Source organism: Myxine glutinosa, chromosome 7 (assembly GCF_964187855.1).
Source record: "Myxine glutinosa chromosome 7, kmMyxGlut1.1, whole genome shotgun sequence".
Taxonomy (NCBI): domain Eukaryota; kingdom Metazoa; phylum Chordata; class Myxini; order Myxiniformes; family Myxinidae; genus Myxine; species Myxine glutinosa.
Window position 1 is genome coordinate 147,380,454 of NC_136267.1, and position 23,994 is coordinate 147,404,447.

Below are 23,994 nucleotides of genomic sequence, written 5' to 3' on the forward strand. Positions count from 1 at the left end.
GTATAAAGTTTGACTTAAATCCATTCAACTGTGCCCAAGTTAGCACATTTTTCCTGACTTGACCTCTGAACTTTGACACCAAAATTGAATCAGTTCATCTTTACATCAAAGTATATACACATACCAAGTTTGGTCACAATCCCATTACGGTAACCAGATTTTTACCTCTCTGACCCTTGACCTCCTTGACCGTTGGTGGATGCATAAAAAAAACCAAAAAAAAAAACATGAATACTATAATACCCCGGTGATGACGACATCACAAAGAAGGCTGCATGCTTTTATTGCAAATTATAATACAGCTAAAGCAAAGAATTGCACTCAAATCCATTGTGAAAGCATTATTATTATTATTACAAATTATACAAAGTTATTTTTAGTAATGTACATGTTCCCATGTTCCCTCTTTTGGCTGATAAATTATATACAATGTACTTGGAATGCCTTTGCACAAAAGAGCAGCGAGTTATTATAACAACATCTAAAGTGCCCACGGCAGGCCGCAGTCATCAAAACGATGCTGGGATCCTGCCTTTGGCAACAAAGTTGGCGAGTGCTTTGTATGTATGACGTCCCTTCCAAGATCTGTGGGATTTTTGCATAAAATCTGAAGCCATTTAACACGAATAAATTACCATCAGTAATGACCAAATATGCCTCGAAAGATACAAGTGATGACAGCTACATATTCTTGCTCTCAAACCAGGACAGTTTCAATTGAAAATGTGATGCTTTGTGTCCATTAAGTGAATGGCAACTTCAAGGGATAAGAAAAATGAGCGATTTGGAGGGTGGTAACTGCAAAAGCACACTTTGGCAAAGATGGTGAAGGTTCTACGTATGCCAGAAGACGACTACAGAAATTTTTGCCGATAGTGAAGCGTTAGGTCTCCCCCACTCTTCCAAATGAAATGCTTAACCGTCCTCAGGTCCATGTTGGGATCGAGCACCTGAAAGAGATTACAAAAGGATAACATGCTATCACATTCCACATTTCCAATGGGATTATCAATATTCAGCATCTTTACAATCAATGCCAAAATCATATCAAAACTTAAGAGTTCGTGGAACACCTTACCCACACAGTCTTGAGAAACAATGATATGGGCGGGTTCTGCGAGTGGCGAATTTGATTGGTCGTGATGCCGTAAAATGCCTAATATTTGTCCAAGTACTGATAAACGGGTTTTCAAAAATGTCAAAAAGGCGATTTGTGTCTCGTGTTCAAGTGTATACTTCAATGGAAATAAAATAAAGATTTAAAGGTTGTAGAACAAACAAGACCAAAAGTCTAACAGCGGCGTAGCCGGGCTTGCAAAATATTATAAACCACAAACACATATTACTAGCTTTTCAAACAGTCGCCAATGCTGCTTATAACATGAAACAAAGAAATTTGGCGGAAGCTCGATATCCATGAGGTAAGTTGTACTTAGAAAACTGAGCGAAGATCTACTGTAATCTATATACCCCACAAGGGTTGGAGGTGTGCTCATTTACCAAGCAGCTAGCTAGCGTTTGCCAAGCGAGCCGTTCCTTAACGGTTTTGAATGGAGTTCATGCTCGAATCCTAAAACCACTTGGCGATCTCTCCACAAGAAACTTGGTAAATGAACACAGACCCAATGTTATTGAGACCTGACAATAGATCTACTGTTATCTATCTACCCCAAAGAGGAATGACCCTTTCTGCAGCTCCCATAGTGAGCGGGTGTAGGCCTACTAGTAAATTAAAATGTCGGTCGGTGGAGCAGCCATCGTAATGACATCATATATGACGCAATGACATCATAGACGTAATGACGTAACAGACACAAAACTGCCGCTACTTTAATATGTACAACATGATATATTTTAACTTCCAGTAGGTTTGCAGTCACTACAAAGGGATTAGTGTTATGATTACATTTACTATAATATTAACGTTATGTTATTATCAATTCGAAAATGATATTACCATTAAAAAACCAAGGTGAATTCCTTACTTCCGCGATTATTAATATTAGTGCCGAACACCGCTCATCATTGATCATGAACCATACATCGTTTCAATCCATTAACCTTCCATTCACGACAGGGATGAAAGTATTATGGTTATATTTACTATATTATTATTACGCAAACAATGCTAATGAAACGATACACTACTGTATTAAGAAACAGGGGCTCAATTTGTCTGATACGGTCCGAAGATGGGTCATAACGCCTAAGGCCTATACGTAGCATATTGTTGGAAGAGACGTAACGCTGATGCTTTCGATATTTGATGGTCATTTTAACAATCGGTTTGTTTGTTTCACACTGAATGAAAAACGTGAAGGTAGAGCATGGCGATTGTGATGTATGACAGGTTCGACGATCTGTTCGGCATATAAATCAAAATGGCGGTGTGTGGAGAGTCAGCCGTTGTACGCCGTAATGACATCAGACGTAATCACATCACCCTGTCATGTGACCAGATTATTAGCTCTATTGGGATACATTTGAGGGGACATACATACATACATACACACATACAGACATACAAACACTGTTCGAGACGGCTCTGCCCGATGGGATACGCCGTAAAAATTCTGGAGGTTTAATGCCGTTGGTGCAGTGTCTTTTACACCACCTTATCTAACACGTTACATTAGTTCTTTGTGCCCATTTGTGTCCTTTATGACATCCTTAAAAACAGTAGATTTCCTGTTTGGAATGATTTTCAATTTTGTTTGACTTCCAGACATAGAAACCATGTTCCCATTAATGTTCAAAATATAACATTCAATTGAAATCAAGTTGTTCCTCGATCATAAACTGACGTTTGTAGACACAAGACAGACGGATTGAATCATTGCTCATCCGCGCTTTTCGCTTCGCATGCATGAGGTTATTTGAGTATACGTTAATAAATAATCTGGGCAAAAACATTTGGTAACATGAAGCTGATTGATACACGGAATCCTACACAAGGGCAGGGCCCGTTTCTTGCCAAAAATTGGGATAGTTTTATTTATGTGATAAACAGGCAGGAAATGAGCACGCAGCCAATCAGCTTTCAAACAAAGATGGCCGAGGGCTATAAATTCACATTTTGGCAATCTCTGGTAGGCCTCAAGTAGGATAGAACACTCAGAACTGCAAAGCTTTCTACATTCTGATGAAAGCACTTTCTATACACTCCCAAATTTTCACTCGCCAATACATGCAATATTAATTGACGTGTGGGAAAATTGCGTGCCCAGACCAGGAATCGAACCCAAGTCCTCTGGAAAACCATACCAGTGCTCTGCCATCTGACCTATCTGGGCATCCTTGACTGAGCATACAATTTTCCCACACATACGATTCCCACTCTCTTTCCGTCAATGCTTCTGGGGCACTCTCTCGTGATCAGGCCATTGGTGCTCATATGGTTGGCATGAAGTGCCTCGGAACCATTGACAGAAAGAGAGTGGCAATCATATGTGTGGGAAAATTGTATGCTCGGTCAGGGATGCCCAGATAGGTCAGATGGCAGAGCACTGGTATGGTTTTCCAGAGGACTTGGGTTCGATCCCTGGTCTGGGCACGTAATTTTCCCACACATGTCAATTAATTAGTTATAATCCTGTTAATTTATTTTACATGCAATATTGTGCGAAATGCACCCTGGTGTTGGGCTAGCGGCTAGGGTGCAGGCTTAGGATCCTACGATCCTGGGTTCGAATCCCGGTCGATCGCTGAATTAACGCCAGGGGGGTTGACTCAGCCTGTCATCCTTCCGAGGTCGGCAAATTGAGTACCAGTTCACTGGCAATTCCCTGTTTGTCGTTAAAGGCGGCAAAAAGGGTTGCCGTCAGGAAGGGCATCCGGCCGTAAAACATTGCTTCAAAAAGAGGACCGAAAAACAACAACAACCACGGTTCCCGAAAAAGGCCAACCCCCGCTTTGCGGGGAAAAATGGCCTCTAAAGGTGTTTTTTTAAAATTTATTGTGCGAAATGCACGGCATCACGTGGTGAAGTGTGAGGATCACATCCATCACCTTTGGTGATTTTGAAGGAAACGGGATACCACTGAAAGCCGTTCATTTTGCCTTGAAATCAGTTCCATTTCACAAATTGGGTGCACCTCGTGCAGTGAACAGGTGAGATATGATAAATGCATCCTAACTGTTTTGTCTTATCACTTTGTACCGGGTGATGTGCAATGCATGTATAGATTAGCAAATACAGAAAGAAAGATAGGCTTAATTAGAAAGAAGAAAACAGAAATGTAAGAATGTATGTGTTTAAAACTGGCAAGGCAACATGCAAAACGTTACCTGATCTTGACAAAGCAACTCTATTTTCTCTTCGGCCAGCATGGCAATGTCATCTTCCTTTTCCATTTCCCTGGTTTTGTCATTGTTTGGAGAGTTTGGAGTTTGCGAATCATTCTCTGCATTGATTATCTTCTCGTACACGTGCTCCATGACCTTGCGCACTTGCAGCATGTCACTTGCAGACAGGCGGTCCCTGGTCCAGTTCAAAATGGTGTCAGGTATGCAAGAAACTCACAATGATGAAAAATGTCCAACAATGAAACAAGTTTGCTTGGTTTAGCATTCCCATCTGAACTCATGATGCTGGCTCATGATGCTGGGAAACCATGTTCAAATCCTCTACATTGTGTGCATTTGTCCATCGTCTCCCAATATCATGATTTATGTTATCTTAAAGCACACTAATGTATTTGTCTTACTTGTGATTTATGCACGAGCTCCTCAATGAATGTCAGATCAATGTTAAAACATCAAGCGACAGCAAATGACAAGCAATCAAAGAGAACATGGAGGATAGGGAAAAAGGCAAAGGTACTGTTACAAAGACGGCTGAACGGAAATGTACTCGCCTCAAAGTTTTCAATCCTGGGTTCAAATCTCAAAGAAATAGGATCCAATTGAGCACTGTCACCATGGCTGGTGATCTGCATGCATTGTTGCATCATAAAATATGACTACTTCTTCTTTACATGAAAGAAGCTTTCATGTCCACGTGCTCATGCTTTTGGATATCAAAATAATCCACAATACTTTCTAATATGGCTTAGGCCATTGTGATGCTACCCTGGCCAAATCTTTCTTGAAAACACAATGTACTTGCAAATTCCTAGGGGCGCACGACTGAGGTTGGAAAAGCAACAGATGCCTTTACACGTTGCTTCAGCAGCATATATTCTACTCACTCACAGTCTGGCTAAAAGACTTTGTTGCTTTTAGATATCATACGAGTTTTATTGCAAAACTTTCCAAAGGACTGTACACAAAATTGTGCAGCAGAACCTGAAAAATCGCAAATTCGTATTAAAAACTTTTTGATGGAGAGATGGGGCTGGCAGGATGGCCTAGACGTTCGCCCACTCGTCTCTAAGCTGTCTAGCCAGGGTTTGACTCCCGACCGAGCTATAAACTGTCATCCCGGTGTTTCACAGGCAGGATAATTCATCAATGTGTGTGCCATCCCTCGGACGAACGTTAAACGGGCTTCCCGCCGGCCGGCATTAGTTGGTAGATGTTAAAGATCCCACGGCATCCTTTGCGAAGTGCAGGGAGCTATCGCCGGCACCTTGAACAAATTCCAAATTCATATCCTAACTACTGCTGGGAAGGCAATGGCAAACCACCCAGTATAACCCTTGCTTTGGAAGCAGCTACGGCAACACCGACACTCTGTGAAGAGTACGGTACATCAGAGAGAGAGAGAGAGAGAGAGAGAGAGAGAGAGAGAGAGAAAGAGAGAGAGAGATCAACCAACTGGGGGAATTGTAAAAGAGGTTTGAGATACATCATTCAAACAAGCGTTACGCCTAGGTCCCCCGTCGGTGAAGTGATGTGAGTTGACAAAGTGGAAGACGCAGAAAACATGCTATGATATGATATTTCGCTCACAAGGTTCAGACATACATGGAGGCGGCCATCTTGGATTTTGACGTGGCGACCCAATTTTCAATAGCGTTCTTCCTTATGCCTAGATACACCCACACACCAGATTGGAAGTTGGTACTTCGCTTATTTTTCAAGATATTCATCTCACAAGGTTAAGACATACATGGCATCAGACATACATGGCGGCGGCCATCTTGGATTTTGACGTGGGTTGCACCCACACACCAAATTCGAATGCGGTCCTTCGCTTACGCACGCACTCACGCACGCCCGCACGCACGCCAACACGCACGCCCGCACGCACACACGCACGCACAGAGGGGAAAGCCATAGTCCCCCTTTCGCTACGCTGTGCGACGGGGGAAATAAAAAGCACGGAGAACAAGAAAACTTACTTCTTTAGTGTTTTTGTGCACGAATTTGAATGAGGCTGTAGATAGAATGGTATTTTGTTGAACTTTGGCATGTTTTTCTGCAAAGAAAAGAAACAAATTAAACAAGTCACCTCCCCCACCCCACCCTCCAATCATAGGTAACTTGTGCTGAAGTCATTTGAGGAGTTGGGGTGTCATTAAGTTGGGGGTATAATGGAGTAGCGAAAGTGCAGGAATTGTGTGGAGTAAATAATAAAAAGATACTTGCATCCACAGCAACATCGACAACCCACTGGGGGACAGTTTCGTTCAGAAGCACAGACTCGGTCTCACCCCCTGCATCACGGCAGAGCAGCCTGAAAAAAAAAAGTGATCTACTGATTGAGCGAATATAGATGAATATAATAAGAAAATTGATTTGCGACATTAAGCATCAATTCTGATGGAAAAAAAAACCTTGACACAACAGTCACATACAATACACTTGCAAATTACCAGAGACATTAAGAATGAATAGGTCACCCAAAAGAGTGCACATACATCACACGTGCAAGTCCAATGTACATGCATACATCCAAATTACATATGACTGACTCTTTAGAAAGCTATATGTGTAATTTTAAACAAGGATTATAAAAACATATGGGCAATACCATTGGCGCTCACCTGGTAGAATAAACAGTATACTGCACCGACTAAAGGTATTTAAACCAATTTCAACGGTTGCTAGAAGACAGGGCAGCATGTACAATAATACTAACTTAATCATAAGACTTTAAACAAACAAACAAAAAAAAACAAAGTATTTGGGGGGGGGCAACCGCCCCCCCCGCCCAAGCCCCCATAAACTACCGAACACCCCGTTTTTTTTAATGCCGTGAACAAACTTTGGTACATCATGGGTGGTGAAGGTTATGACGAAGTTTCATTGGAATTGTGTGTATAATTTCTGAGAAGAAAGCAAATATCTATTTTGGGGGGCAACCACCCCCCCCTCATACACGCCGAAGGGGGCAGATTTTTTGTTAATGCTGTGAACAAACTTTGGTACAGCCCGGGTGGTGAAGGTTGTGGTAATGCTTCATTGAAATAGTCTGTGTAGTTTCAGAGGAAAAAGCAAATATCTATTTTGGGGGTAAAACCTGGACCCATTTTGACCCCCGTTGACCCCCTTAGACTTCGATTTTCTTAGTGCCGTGAACAAACATTGGCACATTACGGGTGATGAAGGTTGTGGTCAAGTTTCATCAAAATAGTGTGTGTAGTTTCAGAGGAAAAAGCAAATTCCTATTTTTGGGGGAGAGGGGGGGGGGGGTCAAACGTGAATCCACTTTGACCCAGGTAAACCCCCTTAAACGCTGATTCTTTTAATGCCGTGAACAAGCTTTAGTCACAACATAACAATTATCATTTGTGCCAAGTTCGGTCACAATCTCATCAGCGGTTTCGGAAAAGTTGTAAGTGTTTACGGACTGACGGACGGACGACGCACCATCACATAAGCTCCCCAGAACTTCGTTCCAGGTGAGCTGAAAATAAAATAAAATAGGCAAAGCCTAGAAATGAACGAAACCCATTCGAATTACCCTTTAGATCCCATTACAATCACCCTTTAGAACCCTGTAGAATTAAACACGGTGGGTTAGAAAGGTTATTCTTCATTTTTGAAGGATAGATGGACAGACATATCCAAATATTGATGTGACTTCACTGATGCAATTTTCTGCAGGTGACCCTCAGAGGTCATGGTCCTCACAAAAGGCTAAAGATCACACACCTGAATAAAGTCCGTCCACCTGCTTCCGTGAAGATCACAGGTGTGTGGGGAGGCACCTGGAAATATCCGTTGCCTTTCTGGATAACTCTGTTTTCATTCTCCCCATTCACTACAAAAAAACAAATGTGTGACCATCGAAACAACCAAAACCAAACACAACAGGCATTTAACTTTGCATCAGAATGGCAGAAAGTAATCACTGTATTTGTGCTGAGATGCAATTTTTAAATCTCAACGTTGAGGCCATGGTCACAAATTATTTCCAAATCCAGCTGTCTTAGAACTTGCAGACTCATAAAAAAACAATCAGAAAAGCAAGAAGAAACAACTCACTCTCCTCTAGGATGTGTGGTTGCGGCTTTTCCAAAGGCGATTCCATTGTACCAATCTATCTAGGCCTATACATAGTTAAGCACGGCATGACAAAGCCAAGACTATATGCAGAAATAAAAATTTGAGAATATATCACGGTGATTGAAAATATCAGATAAACTAAACAGATCACTTCCAAAATGTAATCATTTTGATGCCTGATGGCCCACCAATATCCATCGGTCCAGTTTGTCACTGAAGCGTTCTCTCGGTGTTTTTTTGTGCTGAAGTAGACGATGCAATTGACGCCATAGAGTTTATTTTCAGACAGTGGATAAACAGACTTCAGTTTTATCGTGTCGATTTAAATTCCAATCATATGTATTTTACAGATGTACATTCGTATATATATTTTATAGATACATGTATTTTACTGACGTAGCCGTATATTTATATTACGTACTTAATACACATAACTTATAGACGTACTCACATTCTAATTGCACATACTTTATAGAAGTACTTGGTTGAAAAACGATAACGTGTAAAACTGTCTACCACCGGGTGGGTGTTTGTGGCCTACGTAAGGACATTATGTGTGGACAGACAGACAGACAAACAAACAAACCAACAAATAGGCCCAAATGTAATACCCTCTCCTCAGATGAGGGCAACAATTAGTTAGCTATATTCCATCTGTGGCACTCAGGGTGACATGGCGCATAATAACCCAATACAAAGTCATGACTCATATCGAATTCTGGTTGAAAACAAGGATTACCAAGTGAAGGGAGGGTTGTAGGCCTCCAACCTCCACTTTTTTCCTTTTGTAGGAATGCCAAATTATCCTCCCTCCACTTTGTATAAGATTCAATAATCCATGCAGCCGATTATTATATTTTCAGCATCGTTTGAAACAAACTATTTGAATAAAAAAAAAAACTGCAACAAGAGGAAATAAACACCATCCCAGTAACAAAAACAAATGTACCAGAAAAAAATATAGCAGCAACTTTCCTGCTCAAATCCACTTTGTCTTTAATATTCCATTTAAGGTACCAAATCCTGATTAATTTAATAAGAAACAAATGCAGAGCCCATCTGTAGGAATGGGGTTTATATTTCATTACTTTTTTGCCCTTTATTTGCCAAGAACGCCAAACGAAAGTTAAAGCTAGCACAAGGCAAACTGCACTGAATATATATATATATAGTATATATATATATATATCTATCTATATATATATATCTATCTATATATATATATATATATATATGATATATATATATATAGTATATATATATATATATATATATATATATATATATATATATATATATTTGAGGTTTTGAGATTGTACATATAACATCATTAAAGGTTAAAGGTTTGCCCCCCATAGTTAGTCCACAAGCAACACGTAGGCCCATTAGAATTAGTTATGTCATAGTATGTGTAAGAGTAGGCCATTTCCCTAGTGACATCTGTGTTGTGTAAAGAATTGAGCTTAGGTCCTTTCATTTTGCAGCCACCCTTCATTTTCATCAATGGACAAACTCGATCCCGCGCCCCATTTTGGCTGATCCCTCCGTGTGTGGTGCTTTGGCTGCCAGCAGCATTAGCTGCCCTTTGCTCGCTCAAACTAGTCGGGTAACCACGAGGTAGGCCTGAAAAGAGGGAGGAGCGCGAGGGTCGGGGTGTGGCCGCGACAAGCAGCACGTCAGAAGGCGGTGATGGTAAGGGCTCCCAGCCAACCAGGGCTGAGAGGGCATGGCTTGATAGGGCGTGGCATGCGCATCGAGTAAGTTCGAGAGGGTTCGCTGGGCAAGGCTATATAAGTCTTCACACAAAGCCCTTGAACAGGACTCGTGGGGAAAGGGCGTGCTGAGAGGACTGCAACGAATTGCGCTTTGTAAAAGGACTGTATGAGGACCGAGGGAACTGGCTGATACGAGAGAACTGATCCGGAGCACTCGTGTGAGAACAGCACTGAGAGGACCGGCGTGCACATGACAGTTTTGAGGCACTGATTGAGAAGCGCGTATTGAACTGTCCATTTATTACGTACGCAGCCCCGCAAGTGTAACCGCCAAAGCCAGCCCTACCGTTCGCCCTGTAATAATCCCGTGCGCGCCAAACGACACGTGGAGAGCTCCTGCCGTCTTTTCATCTGCTTCGCGGTGCGAGTTGGGGACCGGAGAGCAAGCTGCCTGGACGCCATCCTTGGACGTGCTGACCTCGTCAACTGCAAGCCCCGTGTGAGTGTGTTTGAGTGTAACGGGCCCGTTTGTCTTGGTATAAGACTGTTTAAGGCTGCACTGTGTATTCTTCTTATTCTTATTGTACAAAGTGTAAATAAACCGTGTTATTCCTTTCTTCCAAATTCGACCGTTTCCGTGATTTCCTCCATTGGGTAAGCGTGGCACGATTAAGAACCACTTGGATCGGGTTTAGTCATTGCTCACGGCTCGGGTCACGGGTTCGCTACCGCTCGGCGTTTCCACCAACACCCGTGATTTGGGCGGGGCTTATTTCCTCGTTTCTGGGCAGCGTTAGTACTTAGGTAATAGCGAATTCTTAGTCCTAAAACCCTACTAAACGCTGTCCGGAAAGGACGTCATAGGTCCCAGGTCCCGTCGGCTAGTAAAAGACAAGGGGACTAATCCCCCCTTGGTAAGGGGAAAAGGCCGACGCTGAGATCCGCAACAATATACGTATGCATGTATGTATGTATGTATGTATGTATGTATGTATGTATGTGTGAGAACAGCACTGAGAGGTGCGATATACGCTGAGATCCGCAACAATATACGTATGTATGTATGTATGTATGTATGTATGTATGTATGTACATATGTACATACATACATATGCATGTACATATGTATGTATGTACCACTCCTCACTCTGGAGTGGTACATACATACATGTGACAAATTAATATTTATTTAAAAAATAAATATATATATATTAAAATTAATATATATATATATATATACTGTATATATATATATATATATATATATATATATATATATATATATATATATATATATATATATATATATATATATACTGTATATATATATATATATATATACTGTATATATATATATATATATATACTGTATATATATATATATATAGATACTGTATATATATATATATATATATATATACTGTATATATATATATATATATATATATATACTGTATATATATATATATATATATATACTGTATATATATATATATATATATATATATATACTGTATATATATATATATATATATATATATATATATATATATATATATATATATATATATATATATATATTGTCATACCCCGTTTTACGCCATTTCGACCGACGTCAAATCCGACTTTACGCCACTCTTCTAGAGTAAATTTCAGTTCAGCGAACGTCATTATGTGCAACTTTACGTCACTCCTACGGACGTGGAAAAAATTAAATTTTTCCTTGAAAATATATTTAAAATAAATAAAATAGTACATAAATTAACAATAAAAGAAGCTAAAAAACAATTTAAAATACAATAAAAAGCACATTAAAAATATTTTTAAAATGTACGTACAGCATACTGTACATACGCTTAGCTGCTGGTTCTCATTCAAAACAGAGGCGACGTACAGTATTCCTTTACTGTGTCTGTGTTAGCCATGGGTTCTAAGGATAGTGCTAGTGTTTCCAAGCGTAATGTGGTTACGATGGAAGATAAGTTAAATCGAATTAAAAGGTATGAAAAAGGTGAAAAAGTGTCGGTGATAGCGCATAGACTATCGCGAATCGGAACCGCAATGCATCATGGGATCGGAAAAGGGGCAATATCGCCGCCAGCAGTCGCTGTCACTTTGACAGACTGCTTCTTTACATTGACACACTACGTGATCCTTACCACTTTAAACGACTTTTAGGACTTTTTTACTGTGAAAATTAACAAATTAACTGTGAACTGTGATCAGCTCATGAGCCAAGTATTTGCAAGCCAAGGACACCGTCGCAAAACTGAAAGCCGCCATTGCAGTATGTAACATGAAGCTTACTGTTTCGGACATAGCAAACTGTGATGAACTTGTGAAACTTTATACAGGTTTACCTAGTTATGACCTGTTCAAGTGGTTATTAGCAGAAGTATCCCCTCATGCACAGAACCTTCATTATTATAAGGGGAAATTATCAATGGAAGACAAGACCTGGCAAATAAACAATACTACAAAACTCGGAGTTAAGCTATCTCAATCTTTAGAGGATCAACTACTCATGACACTCATGAAGCTTCGGCTTAATCTTCGCGAGGAGGACCTCACATTTCGCATTGGATTAGGACAAAGCACCGTCTCCCAAGTTTTGTTCGCAAGTGTACAGCCAATATGTCAAGACCTACTCTCAAGTGCCTTGTTGGTATTACACCTAGCGGAACAATTTCATACATTTCCAAACCTACAGGAGGAAACACGTCGGACAAAAAAATTGTAAAGATGACGAACATTGTAGACAAGTTCCAGCCCAGCGATATTTGTATGGCCGATCGAGGTTTCAATGTGGAAAAATCGAGGCCGATCGAAGCCGATCGAAGGCACTTTATACGCGAAACACCCTGCAGCACCTGGTCGAGGCTATGGACTCGGACGAAAACTTCTCGCTGAAGGCGTACTGGCGTGAGTACACCATTGCAACGTGTCTGCAAAATATTCAGATGGCCATAAAGGAGATGAAGACAGAAACTTTGAATGCCTGCTGGAAAAAATTGTGGCCAGAAATAGTCCACGATTACGTGTACAAGGGTTTCTCTCCTGACGAAGTCCACCACTCTGCAGTAGATAAGGCAGTGAAGCTGGCAAAATTACTAGGAGGAGATGGCTTCAACGATATGACTCCCGATGACGTTGAGGAGCTGCTCGAGACCCACTCAGATCCGTTAACGGACGAAGACCTGGCGGAGATGACGAAGTCAGCAAGTGAGGAAGAAGAAGAGGAAGAAGAGGGTCCAGGGGCTGAAGAAGAAGAAGGCCTATCACTGGAACGCCTCGCAACCCTAGTGAGAATGGCAAAATAACTTTAGGAAAGGGCTGAAGAATGGGACCCCCAGATGATTCGTTCGTTGAAGTTCAGAAATGTAATCGACGGAGGCATTGAAGTCTATAAAAACCTCCTCGCCCAGAAGAAAAGGCAGCGCCAGCAACTGCCCATCACTATGTTCCTCACCCGAAAAAAGAAAGAAGACACGCCTACGTCTTCAGCACGAAAAGAAGTTCCAGACGACGACAAAGATACCGCACCACCTGACGAGGCGCCTGCTGAAGTGGCGCCTTCAGAAGAGCTGTAATGCTCTTCTTTGCTGTGCAGTACAGTAATAACTATTATTGACATACTTACCCAGTATCTATTACAGTATTTTCAAATATACTGTACACTGTACAGCTATATATACACGTACAAATATTTTTCTAATACGTAAGGATGGGTCTCAAAAGTGTGTTTAAGAGTGTAGAAAGGGTTTATAAGAGCGTGGGAAAGGTTTATAAGAGTATGGGGAGGGTTTTTAAAGGCTTAAAATATATAAAAATAATAAAATTAATGTATGGTTTCTACTTCGCGGATTTTCATCTATCACGGGGGGTTCTGGAACGTAACCCCCGCGATAAACGAGGGATGACCAGTCGTCCCTCGCTATATCGCGGTTCACTTTTCGCGGCTTCGGTACATCGCGGGTTTTTCTCGCTAGTATATGTAAAATTATATATCGGATTTTTCATTATATCGCGGGATTCTGCGGCCTATAGGTATTTTTATTTTTTTAGATTTTAATTATTTTTGCGGTAAAATAAGCATTTTCTATCCTAAAAAATAAAAAAACGTAAAAAAATAAGAAAAATACAGCAATTAAAACATATTACAAGAAATAAAATACTGTACATAGTGTACAGTAGAAGAGTAGACAGAGACAAAGAGTCGTGCGTATGGAAAACGCAGATGCGGCAGCTTCCACTTGCGCTTGTTACCCACGTGAGATGAGATCGTACACGGCACGCTACTGGCTGATGGATTAGAGGCGACCAACCAGAGCATGGTGTTCTGTATCCTGGGCTCTGATTGGCTCAGCGACCATAGCATCATTCTCTGTATCTCCCGCGCATAGCATGGAGCTGTAATGCTCTTTCTGGCTGTGCAGTACATTCATCATCGTCATCACCTTCATCGTCATCAGTACTGCACAGCTAATTAATCATCATCTTCATCACGCAAGTTGTAGTATCTTCAATGCTGAGTACCCATTAGAATTTTATATGAATTTATAGAATCACCCATTCCCGGACCCGTGACCACATCACCCCCGTCCTTTACAAGCTTCACTGGCTCCCCATCTCCCAGAGAATCCAGTACAAAATCCTCCTCTTGACCTACAAAGCCCTCCATAACCTGGCCCCATCCTACCTGGCTGACCTCCTCTCCAGACACACTCCCACCCGCAACCTCCGCTCTGCTGGTACCAACCACCTGCCCCCCCCCCATCCGGACCAAATTTAGATCCTGGGGGGACAGGGCCTTCTCCATCGCTGCTCCCACCCTCTGGAACTCGCTACCTCACACCATCAGAGACTCCTCCTCACTCACCACATTCAAAACATCACTCAAGACCCACCGGTTCAACACTGCATTCAACATTTAACCCACAGCATTTAACCCCTGACTATCTCCTCTCCTTCTCCCTCCTTTGTGCTTTGAATATTTCCCTATTGATTCTTCTTTTTTTGCAATTGTTTTTATGTTTTGCTATGCATTATGTTTTGCACTCTGTCAAAGCGTCTTTGGGCTTCCTGAAAAGCGCTATATAAAATAAATGCATTATTATTATTATTATTACTAGGGCATGCCCGTACTATATATATATCTAAAATTATATCCCCCCCCCTATTTACATGAAATGGTTTGGTCCAAAGCGAACGGCTTGCGAGTGGTGACAATCCCCCCCCTCTATTTACATGCAATGGTTCGGTCCAAAGCGAACGGCTTCCGGAGTTTGGTAAAGAAATCGCCATCGCGTACACAAACGCGCAGGAAAGCGAATGAATCGCAAATTCGTTTTTATTAGTTGTAAAACATAATGCCCAATTATTCAATTAGCGCCAACGTATTTTGGCTGTTTGCAATTTAATCGCAAGGCAAAGTAGAAAGAGAAGAGGGAAAAAAAGAAAAGCCTTGCCTTGCTGCAAACAGCTGCTGCAAACAACAACAACAGGGAAGGCTGCACTGTCCGGAAGTTGGCATATCGCAGTTACGATTATTTTAGTGTTAATGGCCAATTATTCAATTAGCGCCAACGTATTTTGGCTGTTTGCAATTTAATCGCAAGGAAAAGTAGAAAGAGAAGAGGGAAAAAAAGAAAAGCCTTGCATTAACGCATTAACGCTTGCATTGCATTAACGGTTCGGCACACGTGATAGCTCGCTGCTCTCTGATTGGTTGAAGCGTTTTTTGGACATAGCTCGGTAGGTACTTGTCCGATTAATTTCAAACCTTGAAAAGGCACATCCTCGGGTCCCCAGCAATATACCTGGCAAGTTTCAAGTATATCGGACCCGTGGTTGTCGAGAAACAGCGGTCACAGACAAACACACAGACACACAGACACACAGACACACAGACACACAGACACACAGACACACAGACACACAGACACACAGAGATTACTGGAATTATAGATAGATATGTTGTTGAAGGAGTCCGGGCTCCAGCAGAATACGGACAAAAGGATGGCAAGGCACAAACTCGTCCGAGAAGATATTTATTCGTAAAACCAACTCGGGAACACTGAAAAGCCCGTTTATCGGGCTGCATTATAAAGCACAACCCGAAACCGAAAGCCACGCCTCTCAAGCGAGGCGTGCTTCGGTGGTCACGTGATCAACAGGTGTAGCTGATTATACCCGCACGCGTGGCACGCTTTGGTAGTCACGTGACCAGCCACTGTGGCGCCGCGGATCCCCGCCGGTGACGTCACCGGCTGGAGCAAGGAGATTCTGATGCTGGTCTTGCTTGGGGGACCCATGGGTCGCTACATTGTTAAAATTACGTATGTTTAAGAGCGTAAAAAGTGTTTAAGAGTATAGGAAGTGTTTATAAGAGTATGGGAAAGGTTAATAAGAGTGTGAGAAAGGTTAATAAGAGTGTGGGAAAGGTTAATAAGAGTGTGGGGAGGGTCATAAAGCTTTAAAATATATATAAATAATAAAATAAAAATATGGTCGCTACTTCGCGGATTTTCGTCTATCGCGGGGGGTTCTGGAACGTAACCCCCGCGATAAACGAGGGATCAATATATATATATATATATATATATATATATATCCAAATATATGTGCAGTTCTCCAGCTTTCAATGAGCGCAAGTAATGACGTCACTGCCATGTACATACGCTCTGCCTGTCAAGCTCTCAAGAGAACCCTCTGACAGAGCAGAATTTTGATCTTAGTTCAGATACTGTCATAAGTGTATGTAAAACTCACAGTTACCGACCTGGTTTCGCCCTTTTTGGGGCTCATCAGGGCAACGCAGTGAGTACTGCATACACTTATGACTCTGAAAACCTTTCGGTTATATACCAGTCACTTTTCGATTTCATACCATCAGTGGTGAACCGCCATTAAGGTATCCCATCCAGCTATGCTGTACCTTAATGGGAGCGATAAGTGCCATCTGCCACATGGCACATTACTTCTGGTATCCACTCATTATATGGAATCCCCTGGATGCAGCCGGGAGCAAACCAATCCAAATATATGTGCAGTTCTCCAGCTTTCAATGAGCGCAAGTAATGACGTCACTGCCATGTACATACGCTCTGCCTGTCAAGCTCTCAAGAGAACCCTCTGACAGAGCAGAATTTTGATCTTAGTTCAGATACTGTCAACACGCAGCAGGCATTTCCAAGACACTCGCTGCAAAATCAGCGAAAAGGCATTTCATATATAGCTAAAGTATCAGATAAGAGTCTGCGCTAAAGACAATAGAAATCGGGCCGTAAAGACCCCTCCCACCATCGTCCCTTCCTGCAGAAGGCCAAACTTAGACTGAAAAGATGTAAGCATAGGATAGGGTGACCTCTTCTGGCTCTTTATCTAAACACATCAGACCCGAGCGCAGGCCGAAGGAAACGTTCTCATAATACCTTCAATGGTTTTCTTGACACTAGGCATAATAGTAGATTAATGACTGAATACACATACTGAATACATAACAATCAAAGGATATGTAATGTCTATATTTCTCCCGAGGTTGGTTACGTCCTTGATTTAGGAGACATACTGAAAACTACAAAGATATATAATTAATTATTCCCTTTGTGAAGAAGGCGTTTGGCAACATGTTTTTCCCTGTACGTGGGTTGGGGGCTCCTTGTCTCTGTCTGGCACATACATTCAAGGACTTATTTACTGCGCAGGTTTTTCCTGTATCCTGCACCTCGAGCCTGGAAACCACATTTTGTCCACCCACCACTGCAGCTGAGTTCAAATCAGTTTTCAGAAGCACAATATATAATTTCAGATGTTATGATCAATTGAGGCATGGGGTTTTAACCCTAATGGCTAACAGTTCCTCCCTTTGTCTTTACAAGACAACTCCTTGAAAAGACACCGCATACCCCAGTGGTCAGCATCCCAATCAGTCACATGCCAGGCGCGACAAAGCGTCACGCATGCTCAGAGAGAGATACCGGCCCTAACTGGCCGTCTAACATTCAACGCATAAATTGTTAGCCATAATTCGCGACGTAGGCGCCTGGTTAGGAGATAGCTGCCGCCCGGCCAGATTCCGAATCCACCCTCCCCTCGGCGTAGGTGCGACCCAGTTGCCAGCCAGATAAGGGGCCCTCCTTATGCAGGTGCAATCCTCGCGAATCAGGGCAAACAATCGACGTCCAATGCCATCAAGCCTTGTACGTGTGATTGCTCTGTGGAAGAAAAGGAGGCACATTCATCATCATCGATTTCCATCTCCTCATAATCACAAATCTCCATCTCCACATAGTCTGTATCAACGTCAGTATTCAAGGTGTTGGGTGTCTTAAGCTGAGACGATCCCAAATTGCTTGTTACAGGTGGTATGGGTGGTGGTGTAAGTGGTGGTGAAGGTGGTTCTCCCGGATATCCCGGATACATGGTTGCCATCCGCTCCTCACTACTGGCATAATAGCAATAGCTTTTAAAAGAACCTACGCTTTCTAAATCACAGGTAAAATCATCCCAATCAAAATCATAATCATCATCAGAATCCCACGCATCAGCAGGTTCATCGATTTCAAGCCAGGAATCGTAGATCCCTATAGCCACATCCTCTTGCCACGAAACGTCGAGGCCATCAACCCAATCGTGGGGGTCCGAGACGATAGAGTTGGCCGGTTCACCAATGGCCTTTGGATCCTTCCCATATAGTGAAAGTAACATCTCGGGGGTGGCGGTGGATGGGGTCCATCCTGTGAAACATTTTCTCACACAAATCATGATTAGGGATTTCATTATAACCAGGGTGAGTACGATTCCCACGACTATGGCCAGGCCTGTCAACAGCCATTTTACAATGATCCCTGTCCATCCTTGGAACCAGGCTGTTATGCTGGACCATACATTATTGGCTTCTTCCCTTCCCTTTCGGCTATCCGTGAGATCCTGGGTCGCGGCCTTAAGCCGAATGATTGAGGCCTCTATTCCTTCCGAGTGATCGGGGATATATGTGCAGCATTTTCCATCGATTACCCCACATACTCCTCCCTTTTCTGCTAACAACATATCTAACGCCACTCGATTCTGCATCACCATCGTTCGCATATGCACTAATTCGTCTTCCAATTGTAGTTCTGCGATTCGGGTTTCGTTTCCAATTCGTTCCATTACTAAGGCAAGACTATCTATTCGCCAACTATTCATAGTCACTCCCGCCTGGGGAAAAAATGCTCCTAGTAGGACCTGCCACCAACGTCCATCCAATCTTACTGTTCCATCCGGGTTCCAAAGAGAGAATCGTTTCTTCCTCTCGTGGGTAGGGGCGTACCCTGTTTCATTAAAATGATTTACCAAATTCACCTTGGGAAAGATGGATCCCAGATAACAAGTCCCTCCCCACTGTTCGGGTAGGTATGGATATGCCTTATTTCCGCAAATAAACATCACTCCATGGGGTGGGATAAGGGCCGAGGCCATGCACTTACTAATTTCAACGCGGGTGGCGCTTGGTGCTCCCCAAGATATTGTTAGCTTGGTTACGTTATGCTGGGCCTGGTCATCTATGGTTATTACAAGGGGGCCTCCCTTTTGTCTCCCTCTGGCGTCGGATGGCAGATTAGCGGATGGCAGGGTATGGGTGCATTTCGAGGTTCCCATCTGAACGTGTCCCTTTCCTATAAGACACACCCGTCCCTTTTGCTCTGTCACCCAGACTGGATCAGGTGGTTTGTCTAACAAAGCCTGCTTAATGGGTGGGGTATATCGAAACTCCCGAGAACACACTGCTGGGGGTTTTGGGCCTATCAGCTCCAAGGTTGTGGTCAGACATGGGGTACGCAAGGGTCCTGAGCACATATCTCGTAGGGACAGGGGCAGTACTACCATTTCTATTCCTGTCGTACTGGTGTGAGGAAAATGCATACACACCCAACAACGTGATCGGTTTTGCACCTTCGCCATTGCACGGGTCACTGTCCAATACGTGTTTTCCTTTGGCTTTTTCTTGCTTTCGATCCGTGGGTGCGGAGTCAATATATGTGAGATGCATGGTGGCCTATAGGCGTAGGGGGAGCTCTGTGAGGTCATAAATTCACATTGTAATAACAAGGTAGTGTCGCTGTTCAGTAATACATGCGTGGTTAAATTGTTCGAGTCCTTTCCCCATTTGTATCCTGCCCTGGCCATGTTTACTATTGGCGTGCCGCCTCTTTGTGGCGCTTGCTTCATACAACTGAGGGCAGCAAAACCTGTCTTCCTGCCATGTGAGTCTGTGTACAACGCCCTCCACATTATCTGTGTCCATTCGTCTTCCTTTACAGGGCAGCAGGGTATATTTATCTTCTGACCCCAGATAACTCTCTGCCGGTGGACCTTAACGGTTTGGTCGCCATATGTATATGTCTCCGTGTTCGCCCATGCCCTCATGTCCCCCCACTTGAGGCGTGACACGGCAGGTGCAGTGCTGGCAAAGCGGTATATTAAACTAAGTGTGATCGCCACCCCTAACAGGCGGTGGTGCGGCATCCTCGATCTGTGGTGGTGCGTTTGTGGTGTCTGTGTTTGTGGGTATGGCCAACTTACAATGCGTGGCATGTACCCAGGACGACTTGCCCTCACAAAACACCGCTGTTGGTGTGGTCAGGAGAACTTGGAACGGCCCCGTCCACCTTGGTTCGAGCGCAGTCTTACGGGTGAAATGCTTCACCAGCACGTAATCTCCTGCCTCGAAGGTGTGGATAGGCTTGCTTGTTGGCTCCGGCAGGGCCTCCCGAACACGTTCATGTATGCTGCGCGCCACATGGGACAGACCTATGCAAAACTTTAAAAGCATGTCATCCATAATAGGTAATTCAAGTGCTGCCATATCCACTGGCGCCGATACCGGCAAACTCATGGGCCGACCCATCAATATCTCGTGCGGAGAGAGACCAGTGGTGCGCCCTGGAGTGGAGCGCACGCTCATTAAAGCTAACGGAAGGGCCTCCGGCCACTTGAGGCCTGTCTCATCGCAAATCTTTGCCAGCTTACCTTTCAGTGTGCCGTTTGTTCGTTCTACAAGTCCCGCCGATTGCAGGTGGTAAACACAGTGGAACGACTGTATCACCCCCAAGGCCTTTAACACGGCCTTGATGACGTCCCCTGTGAAGTGCCCGCCCTGATCGGACGACACTTTCTGCGGGACTCCGAATCGACATATGAAGTGCCGCAAAAGGCACTTGGCCACCGTTATAGCGTCAGCCTTGACGCATGGGTAGGCCTCTACCCACTTGGTGAACATGTCCACCACTACCAGTACATGCTTAAAAGACATACAAGGCGGTAAATTGAAAAAATCGAATTGGATATGACAGAACGGCCCGACCGGAGCCGGGTGGCCCGCGTTGTGGCGGCGCCTGGGGGGAGCCCCCCTATTGTGTCGTTGACATATAGCGCACGAGCGACAGACCATGGTAACCACAGCCGAAAGGCCTGGTGCTGCCCAGGTGGAAGTGACCTGCCTCATCACCCCCCTATGGCACACATGGCCATTTTGATGCGCCATGCGTGCCAACCATGGCAATAAAGCTCGCGGTGCCACGGGTTTGTCGTTAATTGTCCACATTTTTCCTTCCGCGGGGCGCTGAGCTCCTAATTTAATCCAATCTTGATGTTCTACGTTCGAGGCCGCGGCTTGTAATTGTATTACATCGAGCTCTGTAGGTGCGGGTGTCGGAACGTCTACCTGGGCGGGCGCTTTAGCGCCCTGTTTGCGCGTAACTACTGGCATATTATACCCAACCTGTTGGTTTGCCGCTTGTCCTGCTGCTTCATCGGCTCGGGCGTTTCCACGGGCCACAGCGTCGTCTGTACGCTGGTGACCTCGGCATTTAACTACAGCTATTTCACGGGGTAGCATAATACTATGAAGCAGATCTCGCACTAAGTCCCCATTTTTAATGAGTGCTCCCGCTGAAGTGAGGAACCCTCTCATTTTCCATATGGCCCCTTTGTCGTGGACCACTCCGTGTGCGTATGCCGAGTCTGTATAAATTGTGACTGCCTTTTCCTCGCTTACTTCGCACGCCCTCGTGAGTGCGTACAGTTCAGCTTGTTGTGCTGACCAGGTGGGCGGGAGGCGGCCGCTTTCGACCGTCTCTGTATCCGAGCATACTGCATACCCAGATAACAGGGATCCGTCCCATGCCCGTTTGGCTGAACCATCGACGTAATAAGTGTGATCGGCTTCCTGTAGCGGAGTGTCCTGTAGGTCAGGCCTTACCGTCGATATTAACTGGACCACGTCCGTACAAACGTGCGGGATTCCCTCCTCCTTTGTCGGCAAAAGTGTCGCTGGGTTAAGAACAGTGCACCGCATCACTGTTACGTTAGGTGCCATAATTAATGCCGTTTCGTACTGCATCAGTCGAGTGGCTGTGAGGTGCTGTGTGTTTCGCTGTTGTAGTAGCGTATGAACACAATGCGGTACCTGTAAAAGGACCGCATGTCCCATTACTATGTCGGCCGTCCGCTCAACTGCGTATCGGGCAGCCGCCACGGCTTGTAAGCACAGCGGAAGGCCTTGTTCTACCGCATCAAGCTTTTTGCTGAAATAGGCTACCGGACGTTCCTTATCTCCATGAGTCTGAGTTAACACGGATTGCGCGAATGGGCTACTGCTGCATGGGTGAAATGGGTGAAGGGCTTTTTATAGTCGGGAAGGCCCAAGGTTGGGGCCGTTACTAGGGCTCGTTTGAGCCCTTCGTAGCAGCGTATTCGATTGTCAGTCCAGTTCACTATCCGTGGCTGGTCGTTTTTCGTCGCCTCATACAGAGGTTTTGCTAGTAACGCATAGTCAATTATCCATGTACGACAGTACCCTGCCATTCCCAAAAATCGCAACACCTCCCTTTGTGTACAAGGCAACGGGGTTTCCATGATGGCAGTGACCCGGCTTGCGTTGAGCTCACGTTTCCCATGCGAAATCGCGTGTCCCAAGTATGTAACTATCTCCCGCACAAATTGCAATTTCTCCCGGCCTACCTTGTGGCCTTTCTCGGCGAGCGCATTTAACAGCGCTAGTGAATCCGTCTCGCAGGCTGCCTTGGATGGAGAGCAGATTAATAAGTCGTCGATGTACTGCAACAGCACCGAGCCGCCTTCCAACTGGACATCCGCGAGATCGCGGTGCAGCGCCCGTGAAAACAAGGTGGGGCTATTTGCGAAACCCTGCGGAAGCACTGTCCAGGTGAATTGGCGCCCCCTAAAGGTGAAAGCGAAGAGGTACTGGGACTCTGGAGCTATTGGCACTGAAAAGAAGGCAGAACACAAATCTATGACTGTAAAATGTGTAGCCTCTGGCGGAATGGAAGTCATCAGAACTTCTGCATTTGGTACAACCGGATGGATACCCTGAATTATTTTGTTAATCTCCCGCAAATCCTGCACAAATCGCCACTTTCCTGTCATTGGTTTTGGCACTGGGAAAACTGGGGTGTTACATGGGCTGTTAGTTTCGATTATTATTCCCTGCTTCACGAGCGATTCTATCACGGGAAAAATGCCTGCGTCGGCCTCGTGCCGCAGTGGGTACTGCCGAATGTGTGGTAAAGGTATCCCTTCCTTAATTGGAATCACCAACGGGGGTGCATCCCTAATGCGCCCTACTTCATTCTCGTATTGCGCCCATAGTGTCGGGGGTAACGGTGTCGAGCAACCCATCGGAGTCCCCTGGGGTCGTGGGGACCGCTCTAACCATGTGTGCCGCTTTGGGTGGTAGTTCCACCATCTCAAATCTAACTCGTCTGTCCTGAGGTGCCATATTGATTATGAACCCTTCGTTGTTGTCCAATACATGGACCGTTCGGTGTTCAACATCGTATCGACACCTTACTGGCGTTTTCCGCAGTCGGTCCATCATCCA

The 23,994-nt window shown here is 44.1% G+C and overlaps 1 protein-coding gene across 1 annotated transcript in view; it reads right to left on the reverse strand.

Annotated features, from left to right (window-relative positions):
• Positions 1–266: 266 nt before the first annotated feature.
• LOC137415617 (WD repeat-containing protein 48-like) overlaps positions 267–23,994 on the reverse strand; it is a 50,104-nt gene continuing 26,376 nt past the window's right edge. Inside the window, exons 6-10 of the mRNA XM_078782757.1 lie at positions 8,041–8,149; positions 6,532–6,619; positions 6,285–6,361; positions 4,288–4,480; positions 267–950 (exon numbers count right to left, since the gene is read on the reverse strand). Coding sequence (XP_078638883.1) covers positions 855–950; positions 4,288–4,480; positions 6,285–6,361; positions 6,532–6,619; positions 8,041–8,149 — 563 coding nt within the window. The 3' untranslated portion in view covers positions 267–854. The remainder of the gene's footprint in view (positions 951–4,287; positions 4,481–6,284; positions 6,362–6,531; positions 6,620–8,040; positions 8,150–23,994) is intronic.